The sequence below is a fragment of the Anser cygnoides genome, chromosome 18 (assembly GCF_040182565.1).
Source record: "Anser cygnoides isolate HZ-2024a breed goose chromosome 18, Taihu_goose_T2T_genome, whole genome shotgun sequence".
In the NCBI taxonomy this organism is placed as follows: Eukaryota; Metazoa; Chordata; class Aves; order Anseriformes; family Anatidae; genus Anser; species Anser cygnoides.
Window position 1 is genome coordinate 8,315,052 of NC_089890.1, and position 14,895 is coordinate 8,329,946.

Below are 14,895 nucleotides of genomic sequence, written 5' to 3' on the forward strand. Positions count from 1 at the left end.
CACTGCCCCCCCTTTTCACCCCCTGCTCGCACCCCCTCATTTCCCTGCTCGGCTGCCCCCCCCCCCCCCCCCCCAAGACCCCCATCCTGGCAGCGCTGCACCCCCCCCCCCCCCATCCCGGGCACTGCCCCCCCAGCCCCAAGAGAAACCTTACATCAAATGGTGCTAACCCCCGGGCCCCCACCTCCCCGCCCCGGGCTGCTCCTTCTTTGCACACGGGGGGGCTGCGGGGGCCCCCGGCCTCGCTCCCGCGGGACTTTTCGTAGCGGCCCCCCCGCCACGCACCCCACAAGCGACGTCTGGGCCAGGGCCGGGGGAGCCCCGAGCAGCTCCGACCGCGGCCAACACCAATAAATGCTCTTGAACGGGCGCCTCTCGGCCTCTCTCTGCCCCCCGCCGGGGCCGTGCGGGCAGGGGGGGTGCAGGGCAGGGCCCCCCCATATGGCCCCCGGTCCCTGCCCCACAGCCACGGGAGGCCGAGCCCTTTATTGGAGGGGGGACCCCAGGAGCACCCGTAAATAGGAGCTGTGGGGTCGGGGGGGGGGGTAGCACCGTACCCCAGCGTGTGGCTGGGTGGGATGGGGGGCACGACCCCCCCCCCCAGTCCTGGGAGGATGCTGGCTCCTGGCTCGCAGGTCCCCAGGGAGGGATGCTCCAGGCACCGAGGTGGGACCCCCCCGTCCCCTGGGTGCCGACATCCCCGGACGCCTTTTGGCACCCGGGGAGCAGGGTGGGAGCGATGCCCCTGGGGAGAGGGGTGCAGGGGGGGGTGTGGGGGGTGTGGGGGGGCAAAGTTTGGCCCCCTTCCCTGCAGCCTTGGCTCCTGGGGAAAGAACATGGCTCTGGCCTCCTGCCCGCTGCGGGGACTCGGCTTTAATGCCTGCCTCGGGCGGGCGCAGTCCTCGCCCTGCCCGCGGCCGCAGCGCTAGTCCGTGCCGTTGGTGAACTGGCAGAGTTTGTGCTCCAGGTCGGAGATGCGCTTCTCCTGCACCTGCACCATCTCCTTCAGGGCACGGATCTCCTCCAGCACCTCTTCCAGGGTGGGCGACTGCGGGGGGGGGACACACACACGTATATGGGGTCATCGCCCTGCCTCCATCATGGCCAGCAGCCCCCAGGAGAAGGGGACAGCCCCGGTGCCACGTCCCTGAGGGGTGGCACGGCCCCCTGGGGTGCCCAGGAGAAGGAAGGGGGGGGGGGACACTCACGGAGATGTCGGCATTGGAGTGGCTGCGGCGGGGGCCCGGGGGGGGCCTGTTGTCCAGGATGTTCTTCTTGACCACCTTCAGCTCCCGGTTCTTGACGGGGACGTAGCCGTCCCGCAGCGAGATGAGGATGGGCTCCGCGTCCTTCCCCGACAGCCACTCGTCCGCCTCCAGGGCCGGCTCGGGGCCCGGGGTGTCGGGGTACAGGTCGTCCTGGAAGAGGTCTGACTGCGGGGACGAGGGGGTGGCAGTGAGACGAGGTGTCCCCCACCCCCAAAAAAAAAAAAAATCCCGTCCCCATCAGGGTGCCCAGGGGCTCACCTTGCGCGGCACCGTCATGACGATGGGCTCGCACTTGCGCTCGTGCAGCTTGAAGAACCTGCGTGGGGTGGGGATGGTCAGGGTCTGGCTGCCCCCCCTGGCCCCCCCACCCCACCCCCCAGCCCCCCCCCAGCCCTTCTGGGCCCCCACCTGGCGATCTCGCACTTGCTGACGTCCAGCCCGCGCTTGGGCATGAAGCCCATGCCCCGCTGCGGCTCCTTGCTGCTGTAGGTGTTCAGGTAGTGCACGTAGGGCGCCTCGTCCGTGATCTCGAAGTACCGGATGCTGCTGTCCCCCTATGGGGACGGGGGGGGGACAACATCAGCCACCCGTGTCCCCAGGGGTGGGGGGACAGCGAGGGGGGGGGGCAGCCCGGGGTTACCTTTCCGCACAGGTAGACGATGCTGGAGTCGGCGTCGTAGAAGGGCAGCAGGACCCCGTTGCTGGTGTCCATCTCCTGCAGGGCGATGGGCTCCTCGAAGTTACTCTGCGGGGTCGCAGCGAGGGGGGGTGAGCAGCAGCCCCGCTCCCCCCCCAGCTCAGTCACAACACGCCTTGGCCACAGCACACTGCGGGGACGGCGACGTCCCCCCCAGGACCCACTGCTCGGCATGCCCCTGCCCCACGCCTGCTTACCTGCACCGGCCCCATTCCTCTTCTGGGCGAGCCCCCCAGCCCCCCCCCAGACACTCCCCACACCCAGGCACAGCACAGCACACACGGGAACTTGGCATGGTTATTTTTTTTTGGGGGGGGGGGGCGGGATTCGGGATTGGGGTGGGGACCAGGGGAGCCACGTTCCCGGGAGCATCACTCCATGCGGCCTCGTTACCGGGTCCCACAAGCCCAGCTCCCGCTGGCTCATCCTGGTGAAGCCCGTGGTAAAGATGTGTCCTTCCCGCGTGAAGATGGCCCGCACGGGCCTCAGCCCTTCGTGGGGGGCAAACCTCTCCTGGGGGGGCGGAGGGGGGGGCACAGAGTCAGCAGAGGGCAAGGGGAGGGGGGCGAGGGGAGTCCGGATCCATCCCTGAAACAGCCGCTGGGTCCTGGTCGCGGTGGGCACGCGGTGGGCACGCGGGGGTCCTGGGGGGCGCACGAGGTCCCGGGGAGGGGGGCCCCGCTCGGCACGGCTCGGCACGGCATGGCTCGGCACGGCGGGGTCCCCAGCACGGCGCTGGCCGAGCGCCGCCGTCTCGTACCAGGTCCCAGAGGCCCAGCTGCCGCTCGCTCATCTTGCTGAAGCCGGTGGTGAAGATCTTGCCATCGGCCATGAAGATGGCGCGGATGGGGCGGGCGCCGTCGTGCGGTTTGTCTTTCTCCTGCGCCGGCCGTTAGCGGGTTAAAGGCAAACACAGAGACGCGCGGGGGCGCGGGCGGTTAGTAGGGTCGGGCCGTTAGCGGGGCCGCGGGGAGGTGGGTGGCCAGGCGGGGGGGGGGGGGGGGGAACACGGACACGGGGCCGGGGGGGGGGGGACACTCACCGCCACGATCTGCTGCTTGCGGGGGTCGATGACGCGGACCTTCTTGTCCTTGCAGGTGGTGACCAGGAGGCTGCCGTTGCGGTTCCAGCCCACGTTGTAGATGAGGTCGGTGTGCATGTCCTCCAGCGCCAGCAGCATCTCCCCCGTGCCCACGTTCCAGAGGATCACCAGGTTGTCGCAGCCTGACGAGGACACATGGACGGGTGGATGGACAGACAGACGGAGGCCGTCACCCCGTGGCCGCATCCAGCTGCCCCCGGGGAGCGCGGGGCCGGCGCCTTACCTGCGCTCAGCAGGACGTTGCGCGCCGTGGGGTGCCACGAGATGATGCCCACCCGCTTGGAGTGCCCCTCCAGCGTCACCACCGGCTCCGTGATGCTGCGCACGGGCACGTAGTCGGGGATCTGCCACACCTGGGGGGCACGGAGAGCACAGCGCGGGGGTGGCGACGTCCCCCCGGTGAGCGCTGAGGGCGCCGGAGCCAATTAACATCATCATTAATTGCAGCTCAAGCCACGGGGACGGCAGCGGCGCCTCCATCCCTGGCACCGGCTGCAGCGCACGGGGTGCTCCTGAGCCCGGGGGGGGGGGGACGGGGACACAAGACGCCATCCTGCCCGGTGCAGTGCACAGCCCCTGGCCCCCCCCCGGCTATTCCTGGGTGCTGAGTCGCCGGGGCGGGTATATTTAGCACAAAGTGCTGCATCATGGAGAGAGCAGCCACCGCCAGCGCGAACGCATGGCACCGGGGCTAAAAATAGGCCGGTGACACTTCGCAGGCTGCGAAGCACAGGAAGGGGGGGGGTCAGGGCCCCCGTCAGCCCCCCCCATGCCCCCCCCCCACCCCGGGGGGCCGGGCCCCTCACCATGACAGTGGTGTCCTCGGAGGCGCTGGCGATGACGTTGTCGTTGTGGGGGCACCAGTCGATGTCCAGCACGGGCGCCGTGTGCCCCGTCACCAGCGGGTGGTTCTTGTCCACGCGCCCCGTCTGCAAGGCCCGGGGCTCGGCGTCAGTCCCCGGGGGATGGGGAGGGAGAGAAAGGGGGGGGGGGGGGGGCACGCCGGGACCACCCCCCCGGACCCCAGCACGGCTGCGCTGTAGGGGCTGTGGCACAGAGGGGGGGGACACACGGGGGATGCTGACCACGGGCAGAGCTTTGCACCTGCCTGGGGGAAACTGAGGCACGAGGCCCTGCAGGGAGGTGGAGGGGAGCGACGTGCCTTGGACCAGGCTGCTTTGTGTCCCCTCTGATGGGGGGGGGGGGCTAAAAGGGGGGGTCCTCAGCCCCTCTGCTGGGGTGGGCAGGGCAGACCCCACCCCGCTGCGGTGCCCCCTGGGTGTCGCACGCAGAGGGGGAATTTGGGCAGGGGAAAAAGCAGCCGGGGGGGGGGGGGGTCCCACATCACCTCGGTTGCCCCCAGGCCACCAGCCATCATGGGTGCCAACGTCACCCCAGGGTGCCTCTGCCCGGAGCCCCCACATGGGGACGGGGATTTTGGGGCAAAGCTGAGCAGAGCAGAGCCCGTCACCATGCCCTGCATCCCCCCTGCATCCCGGGGCGGGGGGGGGGCTGTGTCCCAGTGCCCCCCCCCAACTCACCTTGGCGAGGGGCAGGACGATGAAGGCCCCCCCGCCGCCAGACTCCACGATGATGGCCAAGAACTTGGGGTTGACGGCGCAGAAGGAGCTGTCCCACGTCACCTTGGAGACGCGGATGTCCTCGTACATCTGGTCGGCCTTCACCGGCTGCCCGAAGACGTGCCGGAACTTGCTCTGGCGCACCACGCGGCGGCTCATGGCTGGGGGGCGCGGGGTCAGGCCGCGGGCCACCCCCCCCCCAAATGGCACGGGGGTGTTTCGGCCCTCCCCAGACCCGGCTCTCCAAGGGACCCCTCCATGACCGGGTACGGGAGGGAGCCCGGGGACATGGCGACGGTGGGGACGGGGGCATGGAGGGGGGCACGGGATGGAGCCTGATGTGCCCCCGGCCCTGTAACAGGGACCTGGGGCAGCCCTGGTGCATTTGGGCGGGTGCTGCAGGGTGCTGGGCACGGGCATCCTGGGGCATGATGCTGTCTGCCCGCTCCATGCCCCATGGCCACGTCGTGCCCCATGGCTGCGCCGTGCCCCCCGGCCGTGCTGTACCCCGTGGCCATGGCCGGGGTTGGCACGGGAGCAGCTGCAGTGGAGGAGCGGGGCTGAAAGGAGAAGCCCCGAGGGGACACGGAGGTGCCACACACCAGCTCACAGCTTGTCCCCTCGTGTCCCATCCCGCAGCGGTGGCCTGAGGTCACCTGGCTTGGTTGTGCCTCCGGCGGTGCCTCCAGCGTTGCCCCCACCCAGGGCTCCCCGCGGCCCCCCGCTCTGTGCCCCCCCGCCTGCCCAGCACCGCAGGACCCCGGGCGAGGGCTGGATCCAGCACAGGGTCTGCTGCCGGCACAGCCACACGGCCCCACGTGCACACGGGGTGCAGAGAGGAGCCCCCGGTGCTCGGCACAGCCCTGGGGGGCTCCAGCCCCAGTCACGACCACGCATGCGGTGCCCCCATCACCCCCTCCCCTCCTGAGCCTGCGCTGCTCCCGACACCTGCCTGGGGGCATGGAGCCCCCCGGGCACCCCAAAACCCCCCAAGCTGGGGCTCTGCAGCACCCATGAGCTGCTGACCCCCCCCCCGGGGGCACCCCCACATCCTTCTGGGGGCGCAGCCACTGCCGGGGCCGTGTCCGGCTTCCGAAGCATGGCCTGTGGGGCAGAGGCAGGAGCACCTCAGCTCTCGGCGTCCCGGCCGGGTGGCTTTCGGCCAGGCCACGTGCAGCACTGAGCTGAGCCGCCTCTGCCGGCTCCCCGTAGGTCCCCAAGGGTCCGTGGCCCTTCAGCATCGCCCCAGTGAGCACAAGAGCCAGGGGTGGGGGTCCCGGAGCTGGCACTGCTGGAGCCCCTTCCCCACTGCCCCAGGACAGGGTCCCCAGCGCAGGGGGACAGCGAGGGGGCTCCGTGGGGGGACACCCTGCGGGTGCTGCGCAGAACCCAGTGGGAGCGTGGCTTGGGGTGCAGATGGGGACAGGGAGGGGGGGGACAGCCTGGCTGGTGGGGCAGGGTGCAGGTGGGGTGCGTGCGGGGCGTAGGTGGGGCGTGCACGGGGGGTGTGCGCGGGGTGTGTGCAGGAGGGGTGCAGGCAGGCAGACGGGGTGCGGATGGGCGCGGGCTGGGTGCAGGCGGGTGCAGGCAGGGAGCAGGCGGGTGCACGTTGGGTGCAAGAGGGTGCCGGTGGGGTGCCGGTGGGTGCAGGCAGGGAGCAGGCGGGTGCAGGCTGGGTGCAGGCTGGGTGCTGGTGGGTGCGGGCTGGGTGCAGGCGGGGTGCCATCGGGGTGCCAGCAGGTGCAGGTTGGGTACAGGCTGGGTGCAGGTACAGGGTGCACGCTGGGTGCACGCGGGTACAGACAGGGTACAGACAGGGTGCCGGCTGGGTGCAGGAGGGTGCAGGAGGGTGCCGGCTGGGTGCGGGTGGGTCCGGGCGGGGTGCCGGCGGGGTGCAGGTTGGGTGCCGGCGGGGTGCGGCGGGCCAGCCCCCCTCCCGGCCGTGCCATTACGTTGCCACAATTGAATCCGCAGCGGCTGCCCGGCCGCCCGGAGGTCACTTTCCATTTATAGCCATCTCCCGCCGGGCGCGGGCGGGCGGGCGAGGGGCCGGGGGCCCGGCACCCCGCACCCTGCTCCGGCCGCCCCCTCCCCCGGGGCTCCCCGGCTCCCTCCCCTCGCCCCCCGGCAGCCCGGCTCGGCTCGGCCCCGGCCCGGCCCGGCCCCCGTTTCCCACCTGCGCTCCGCGGCTCCTGCGCGCTGCGCCCCGCTCGGCTCCGCCCGGGCTCGGCCCCGTTCCCGTAGCCCCGGCCCCGGCCCCGGCCCCGGCCCCGGCCCCGCTCCGCCCGGCTCGGCTCGGCTCGGCTCGGCGCGGCTGGGCTGGGCGCGCAGTGCCGCTGCCGCAGGGAACAGCTGAGCCGAGCCGGGAGCCGGGGCCGGCACGGCCCCCCCGCGGCGGGCACCGGGAGGAGGCGGAGGGGTAGCGGGGAGGGGGGGGGGGGGGCCGGCCCCGCCTGCCCCGCTCCGGCCCCTGCCCGCCCCCACCCCTCCCTCGAGCCCTGCCCCACGAGCCCCAAATCGGGACGGGGATGGGGAGGGGGTGCCCGAAGCCCCCCGCACGCTGGGAGGGAGCTGGGGAGGGGGGGTGCAGGGAGAAGCCCCCCCCCCCCCACCTTGTCCCCTTCCCACCCCGCAGCATCCTCCCCGCAGCGCAGAGCCCCTCCCGGCCCCCCCCCCCCCGTCCGCAAGGTGCTCGGCCCCAGCACAGCCCGGAGACCCCAGCCCCAAACCCCCTCGGGGATCACGGCCGTGGGATGGCTCCGGGGGGGGGGTCCAGCACCCCCGCACCCCCCCCCCCCCCCCAGGGTGCTGCAGCCCGGGGGGTGAGCCCCCACGCCAGGCTTTGGGATGGTTGCGGGGACGCTCGCGGGCTGCCTTTAGGATTCAGCAGAGCCCGGCCCCGCAGGGATGCCCTGGCCCAAGGGGATTAAGGGATTGTAGGGCTGGGGGAGCTGGGGGGGGGCAGCCCTGGTTCCTGGAAAGGCAGCGAGCGCTGGACCCTACAAGGGCACCGAGCGGAGCCGGGCCCAGCATTGGCTGAGGCGGGCAGGAGGGGGCAGCTGGCGGAAAGGCAGGGAGAGGTGACAGCCTGGGCCGGCCTGCCAAAGGGGTGGCGGGGCGGGAGGGGGCTGCAGGGGCGCCCCCACACACCTCGTCCCACCATGGTCCCAGCTCGCTGCGTGCTTGGGGCTGGGGCACGGAGTGAGCCCCGCATCCCGTGTCCCCAGCACCTCATCCCTGGCAAGTTGGGAGAGGCCCCAGGAAGCCTTTTCCCAATGGGTGCTGGGGGAGCAGGGTGGGACGGGGCACCCCAAACCCCCCCAAACCCCACAGCGATGGCCCCCACACCCCAGCCCCTTGTCTTGGGCCTGGATTCGGCTCCCACCACAGCCCCGTGGCACAGGGAGCCCGCAGGAGAGCAGCTGGGGCTGGGCTCCTGGGTCCCCACGCAGGCCCCTTGTGGCAGGGGAGGCCATTTACCCCTCCGGCAGGGGCCACAAGCGAACCCCGGAGCCCCCCTCCTGTCCCCACTCCGCCAGCAGCAGGGGTCACCCCCCCCGTACCCAGTCCCAAGGAGGAGGCAGCGCGCGGACGTCGTCGTCAAAATAAAACTTTATTCATTCGGTAACAAGAACATTGAATCTGCACATCAGTGCACGAGTTCACATTTAAAAACAGCTGAGCACATCGGTCGTAGGTCTGTAGGGGAAGGGGACGATCCCAGCCACCGCGGAAGGTCCGGGAGGGGCCGACAGAAGCGCTCCGCTCCCCTCCCCGGTTTGCAGCCCCGGGGGGGCTCGTGCTGCCCCACGGCCGTCCCGACAAACCCCCGCACGGACATCGCATCTCCAGGAAGGAAAAGAAAAGGCACCGGCACTCGCATTCGTGCCAAGGGAGATGTCTGCAGCGCGGCCGGGCTGGGGGCACCGCTCGTGGCACTGCCAGAAGGTGGCCGAGCCCCTGCCCAGCCCGACCCCGGCTCCCACCTCTGCCCGCACCAGCAGGGGCTCGGGGCTCCGGCCCCTTCGCGCAGAGCTGGGATGGGATTAAGGCAGGAGGCACCGTGCTGGGAGCAGGGACCCGCTGCAGGTGTGGCTTCCTTGTCCCAGCAGGGCTGCGGGGCTGCAAGGGCGAGCGGCACCGCGGTGCCCACACCGAGTCCGAGCGGTGCCGGGTGCCACTGGGCTCCTTTCCCCGGGGCCCTTTCCAGCAGGGGGACACGACCCAAAATCCTCGCCCGGCTTCGAGCCCAAGGGAGCCCGAAGCGGCGTCACCTCCTGCCACCCACTGGGACCGTGCCCCCCGGAGAGGGCCGAAGGGGAGAGATCTGTACAGGTGGCGACTTCTCAGCAGACCGGACGCACGCACACGCACACACACACACCATCGAGTGCAACAGAACGCAGTGTAAAAACCAGTTTCACGCACACACTATCCGTTTGTGCAAGGCTCACACGTTACAGTACAGCCGGAGATCAGGCGGGCAAGGGGGGAGGCAATGGCTGAGATATTGTACAGGAGTCAATGTAAACAACAAAGCGTCCTCCGAGAGGGCTTCGCGAGAGACCAGAACAGCTGCTTTGTACAAAAATGCCCTTAAAACAACGCGTTCCTCCTAGCCCCCCCCCGTCAGCGAGGCTCGTCAGCTGCCGAGCGCTCTGGAGATGCTGCTCCTTCCCTCGGGGAAGGCGCTGCTCCTCGCCAGGCTCAGCGGGGCGCAGGAAGCACTGGGGTGGCCGCGGGGACCAGGGGCGAGCCAGCGGCACGGAGAGGGGACAACTGTCCCCGGGCAGGGACCTCTGAGCCCAGGCACTCGCCAAGGACCTGGGAGCTGCGTGCGCTGCCCCCCTCCAGCCCGCTCCCCTTCTGCCATCGAGTTCAGAGCCTCCAGCCCCCAAGGCCTTCATCACTCTGCAGGAGAGGGACCTGCCCTGCCTGTCCCCAGAGCCGTGGACAAGGGGATGGCACGGCACGGCTCCCCCCGGCTGGAGCACCCGGAGAGGAGCGGAGTACTGGGAGTACCAGCACTGCTGGTCTGCAAAAAGCAGGCGTCGGATCAAGCCGGGCAAAAAGAAAACCCCAAACCGTCACCTTCCTGATCCTCGCTCTGAAGGGACAAATTACACCCGGGGCTTTCCCTCCCCAGCAGATTCTCACCCTCCGGAGCACCCTGTCCTTCTGCCCCTGTGGGCAGCGGGGTCTGCGGAGGGTGGTGGGGGAGGCGAGGGCTGAAATCACCCTTCGCCAGGTGACACGAGGCCCTTGGCCTTTCCTCACTGCCCGCCCGGCTCCAAAGCCAGCTGGAGCTGGCTGGGAGAAGCCAAACGTCTCCCGGTGTCCCTGAGGAGGAGGTGGCCTCCCAGCTCAGGGCCTTGGGTGACTCGCAGCGAGTTGGCCCAGGACACCGTGCTACCTGACCCCCGCGGGGCCCTGCTGGGCCACCTCGGGCTGCGCTCCAGCCCGGGCTGTGCGCACGCGGGGTGCGAGCACAGTCCAGGCAAGGAAGCAGATGGTGCCTCGGATCTAGAGGAGGGCAGGGAGGTGGGATCCTGCCCCAGGCTCACCTCACCTTGCACACTGCTAGGATCTGCCCTGACACGGAACACTGGTGAGCTGCAGGGCTCCAGCTGCCCCTCTCCTGGGGGGACGGGTGCTGCTTCCCAATACTCTGCCGCGCTCCGGGGCCATGAGCTCCTCTGCGGCTGGAGCTGAGCTCGTCTCTGCAAGGCTCTGCAGCATCGGTGCTGCTTTCTAGGCACGGCCTTGTCCGCTGCTCCTCCCACCCCATGTCCTCTCCGTGCCGGGCTTTCAGCAGCTGGAGCCATTCTGCATCTTCTCGCTGCTGCGCTCCTCCTGGGAGCAGGCCTGGGCCGGCGCCAAGCACCAGCTCAGACACGCCGTGCGTGCCCTGCCATAGCCCTGCCACGGGACTGCAGACAGGACCCAGAGCTCCCCTGCAGCCCTCAAGTGCCTTTTTCTCTGCTCCCAACAGCAGCCGGATAATTTGTGGATATGCACGGCTGGAAAGGAGGAGTTTGGATTTAGCCAAACTGCTGGGGAACCGTAAATAACGAGCTGAAATTTGGAGCAGGCGCTGCGTGCACGCAGCGGCACGGCCCTCCGGGGAGGCAAGAACCTGCAGAATGGCTCGGAGCGGGCGTGGGGACGGCCGTCCACGTCCCGCTGGCACTTCTGAAACCCAGCTTCAGGCAGGAGGGAGATGGGCAGAGGCGCAGCCCCCCTCCTGCCGCAGGGTGACAGGGGTGAACGCAGGACCGGAGGGGAGGGGACACATTTGGCAAAAGCCAGCATCGAGGCTCACTTGTGGAACGGGAAGACGGCTTAGAAAGTAAAATCCACTCCGTTTCTGTGCAGATTACAACGAAGAGCACTGAGTGCGAGTTAGGTGGTTTTGTTTTCCAGTTTACAGAATGCAGTCTTGCCCTTTAAAAAAAATAGAAACAACAACAAAAATCTATATAAATACCATATGTACAACAATTCAGGCAAAAAAAAAAAGAAAAAAAAAGACTTGCAGAAAAGATCTTCCCTCCGGGTTGAGTGGTAGGAGTGACAGCAGAGAGGACAAAGCTTTGCATTCAGGAGGGGAATACATCGTGTAACAATTTTAACAGCCTCTAGGTCGGGAAGCGAACAGAAGTGCCTGTGAGCAGGGCGGGGGGAGAGGAAAACTCAGGCAGCACGAGACCAGACCAGGGTTCGGGTGGAGGGGAGGCAGCAGGAGGGCAGAGGACAGATGATATGGCCATGAACTTGGAAGGCCCACAGCAGTATTCAAGTAATGGAAGGGTTCACACCCTAACGAGGCGTTTGTTTTAGAAGAACACCCTGGTTTTGTGGGCTCTGGCTGGGGTAATAACAGAGGATGGGGCAGCTGGCGGAGGAGCTGTGCCCCCACAAAAGGGGGGCTGAGATGTGCCGGGGGGCTCGGAGCCCACCCCGCGCACTCCTCGCCAGCAGAACCGAGCCTGGGGGCTGGTCCTGGAGCAGCTCCGTACGAGACCTGCCAGCACCGCGCAGTTCCAGTCTGCAGAAAGAAAAGAAAGGCCGAACAAAGGGGTCTTGGCACAGCCTTCACAGTTACGTGGGCTCTCGAGCCCAGCTGCCCAGCACCATTTCGTGGCACGGGGAAAATTCAAGTCAGAGACTAGGACCTGGTTCTAAGCCACATTCCACCTTGCCGAAGCGAGCCGATAGCAGGTTTTGCTGGATAAGGGTGTTCTTTTAAAACAAACTAACAAAAAAAAGAACATTTGAGGTTATCTGAGTTAATAAAATTTAAAAAAAAAAACAAAAACAAAACCAAACAGTCCTGCAGTCAGAGTCACACACAGAAGAACCAACCCACACCTACATGCGCCAGGAACAGTCAAATGACAATATATATATAAAATTAACCCATAAAGTGCATGATCCTTATATTACACCTGCCCCTTGCGTGAACGCAACCACGCGGGTTCTCTGTACGAAATGGCAGCCGAGGGCTCGGGATCACATAGTATTATAGAGGGGATTGGTTGTCCGCTTTTTATCATTGGTCTTTTTGAGTCTCCTCAAGGGGTGAGTTCTACCGTGCTGCTGCCGGGGGGCGACAGCCGGGCCCCGCGCTGCCGACAAGGAGTCCAGGAGCAGCGGAGGACCCTCCGAGGAGGTAGTCCACGTCGGAGCCGTGCCGGGAGCCAAGCTCTGCTGGCTGGAGCCACAGTCTTTGGCGTACTGAGCCAGCGGTCGCTCCACCGGCTTGCTCTGGGCAATGCACTCGGCTGTTCTGAGCTGCTCTACGAAATGCTGAGCAGGTTGGGGATCCCGGAGGGCGGGCGGGGAGGAGAGGCGGTGCTTCCCCCACGGGCTCTCCAAGCCCTCCTCCAGCCTCCCCCCGCTGAAACCTCGACCCAGGGCGACGCAGGTGAGAAGCACGGGGTTGGCGTTGGAGGAGGCCGACTCCCTCTGGGATAAGTCGTCCTTGGAGAGGTCCAGGCAGTCCAGTTTGGCCAAGGATGCGGAGCGTTTCATGTGGGAAGGCGTGGTGAGCCCCGCGTGCCGGATCCGTGCTTCTATTTCCTTTGCCCGCTGCTTGACCAGTCCGGGGCTGTTGCTGCGCTCCTCCATGCTGTGGCTGCTGGAGCTGTGGGGGAGGCCGTAGCAGAGGAAGGAGATGTCCAGCAGGTTCATGTTTTCGGCGTGGTGGCTGGATAAGTCCTCGCCGCTCAGCTGCCTCGAGGAGCCAGCACTGCCCCGGCACGGAGGCTGGCTGCTGTCCCTGAACGGGAGATCTGCATCTCCCTCAGCGCCACACGGCGCCACTGGCTCGTTGTCTGTACTCGTGCTCTGCTCGGTGACGCCTTCCAGGTGAACTACACACGGGTACGACGAGCGATCGGGGCTGGCCGGAGGCGTACTGGCCACCTGGGCAGAGGGGGAAGCAGCACCGAGGTGAAGGGAGAGCCCACCACCTTCCTCGCTGGGGCTGCCCCGGGCGGAGGTGGCTTGCTTTTGTACCGCGTGCTCTGGCAGTGACAGATTTACCAGCGTCGGAGCTCCGGGACAGGTCGGTGCCTTCTCAGAGCACAACGAAGGGTTCAAGTTTTCATCTAGCGGAGGGACGGCCGCGGCCAGCTCGCCGCCCGCGTCGGCAGCCCTGACCGTGGGAGTGTACTCGATGATTTCGATTCTTTTGGGGAGGAGCGAAGGCAGCGCCGGCTCTTCCGTGCCATCAAACGAGACCACCGTCCTGCGCTCTTGCACCGGCACCTCCTGCCCTGGGCTGGGCTCTGCGGGCAGCGGGTCCCGCGCAGGGTTGGCGCGGGGCACGGGCGGGTGCCTGCCTGCAGGCTGCTCTGCCCCCGGGGGCAGCAGCTCCTCGCTCCGTGCCCTGTCCTCCTCTGGAGCCAGCTCCAGGGGCGGCTCCTCCGTCTTCCCCCGCGGCAGGAGCTCGGCAGCAGCGGAGTCGTTCCTGGAGTTCTTGCGGGTCGGTAAGACGCAGACCGGAGGCACGTGCTGGTGCTCCTGCTCCTGCCTCAAGCGCTCCTCGAACTCCAAGGTGGCTCGCCGGACGGAGCCGGGGCACCACTTGGGCTCCGTGTTGGCGCTCTGCTGCTCCCCCGCAGGGCTGCTCTCCTCCAGGTCAGACTTACAAGAAGAGAGCTGCGGCGAGGGGGCAGCGTCTCGCTCAGCTTGCAGAGGGTCCCTCTCCTTCTCCTGGTGTCCAGCGCAGGCTCCCTCGCTCTGTTCCACCTTTTCCGACACCCAAACCGCCTCCACCGGCAGGTCGTGCACCGTGTTCCTCTTTGGTGTCTGGGTGGCGTTGGCTGAAGCCTCCTTCTGCTGGGCAGGTGCTGCTCCCTGGTTGATGGACTCGATCTCCGTGATGATTTCCTTCACAGAAATCGCGTTTTCTGAGTGGGACTGCGTGAGATGGCCCGCGCCAGGCAGCTCGGGGACCTCCTGCAAGGCACAAACAGGGGAATTACAAACGGGTCGGCTGTGCTGACACACAGCAAACTGCCTAAAGGCAATGGGGGAGCACCCCCCTAAAGGAACAGAAAGCACAAGTGCTAATGTGCAAGTGCACAGAGGTTACCAACACAGAAGCAATATTGTCTCTGGGACTGCGCTTAACATATTCCGGGCTGGATTTCCACCTGGGCTGAGATTTAGGAATTGTTATTTCATTGCCATGAATTCCAAAGGAATTTTTTTTCCCTAAATAAAGTTTGGTTAACCAAAAAATAAAAAATAAAATCCAGACGCTGCTAAAAGTGCAGTTTTGAACTGAAAACGTGAAAGATTCTGCTCACGCACGGGAGTGAACAAAAAAAGAATAGCCAAGCACTGAAACACTCCCCGAGGAAAACGGCCAGAGAGGCTCCCCCAGCAGCACAGACGCTCCTTCTGCCAAATCGCAGGAGAGAGCGCCGGCCTCTTGTGTTTGGAAGAGCCTTATTGCCTCACATGGAGATGGAAAAGATTCAAGCAATGCAGGGTGGAATTTAAATAAGAGAGGCTCCTAGAAAAGGATGGCCCTGGACACCATCAATCCCTGTGGGAGCCCTGCAGGGTGGAAAGCGATTAGGAGAGAAAGGTACCTAAATTCAGAGGTTGCTAAGTTCTGTCAAATCTCTCTCTGCCCCAGGAGAGAAGCCAACCACAACGTGCCCCACTCCGTCACCCTGGGCCCAAACAGACTCATTTTATTCCATCAGTGGAAGCTCTACACCTGCCCCAATT

At 66.8% G+C, this 14,895-nt stretch overlaps 2 protein-coding genes across 7 annotated transcripts in view; both read right to left on the reverse strand.

Moving 5' to 3' along the window:
• Positions 1 to 848: 848 nt before the first annotated feature.
• On the reverse strand, positions 849 to 7,039 carry CORO6 (coronin 6). Of its 3 annotated transcripts, XM_066979652.1 has the most exons (12): positions 6,824 to 7,039; positions 4,609 to 4,808; positions 3,874 to 3,996; positions 3,291 to 3,420; positions 3,008 to 3,189; positions 2,726 to 2,845; positions 2,359 to 2,478; positions 1,909 to 2,013; positions 1,677 to 1,822; positions 1,527 to 1,584; positions 1,209 to 1,433; positions 849 to 1,048 (listed from the first exon to the last, which is right to left on the reverse strand). In XM_066979652.1, exons 2-12 carry the CDS (start codon positions 4,804 to 4,806, stop codon positions 926 to 928), a joined length of 1,530 nt encoding a protein of 509 aa, XP_066835753.1. In that variant the 5' UTR covers positions 4,807 to 4,808; positions 6,824 to 7,039; the 3' UTR covers positions 849 to 925. The 3 variants fall into 3 exon arrangements, with proteins under 3 accessions (XP_066835753.1, XP_066835752.1, XP_066835751.1); XM_066979651.1 differs by lacking the exon at positions 2,359 to 2,478; XM_066979650.1 differs by lacking the exon at positions 2,726 to 2,845 and having other exon boundaries at positions 6,824 to 7,037.
• Positions 7,040 to 8,241: 1,202 nt separating this feature from the next.
• The window catches only part of SSH2 (slingshot protein phosphatase 2), a 92,571-nt gene continuing 85,917 nt past the window's right edge, over positions 8,242 to 14,895 (reverse strand). For all 4 annotated transcript variants that reach the window (XM_066979660.1, XM_066979662.1, XM_066979661.1 and 1 more), the window contains one exon: positions 8,242 to 14,112. In XM_066979660.1, the coding sequence (XP_066835761.1) occupies positions 12,160 to 14,112 (1,953 nt within the window). In that variant the 3' untranslated portion in view covers positions 8,242 to 12,159. The remainder of the gene's footprint in view (positions 14,113 to 14,895) is intronic.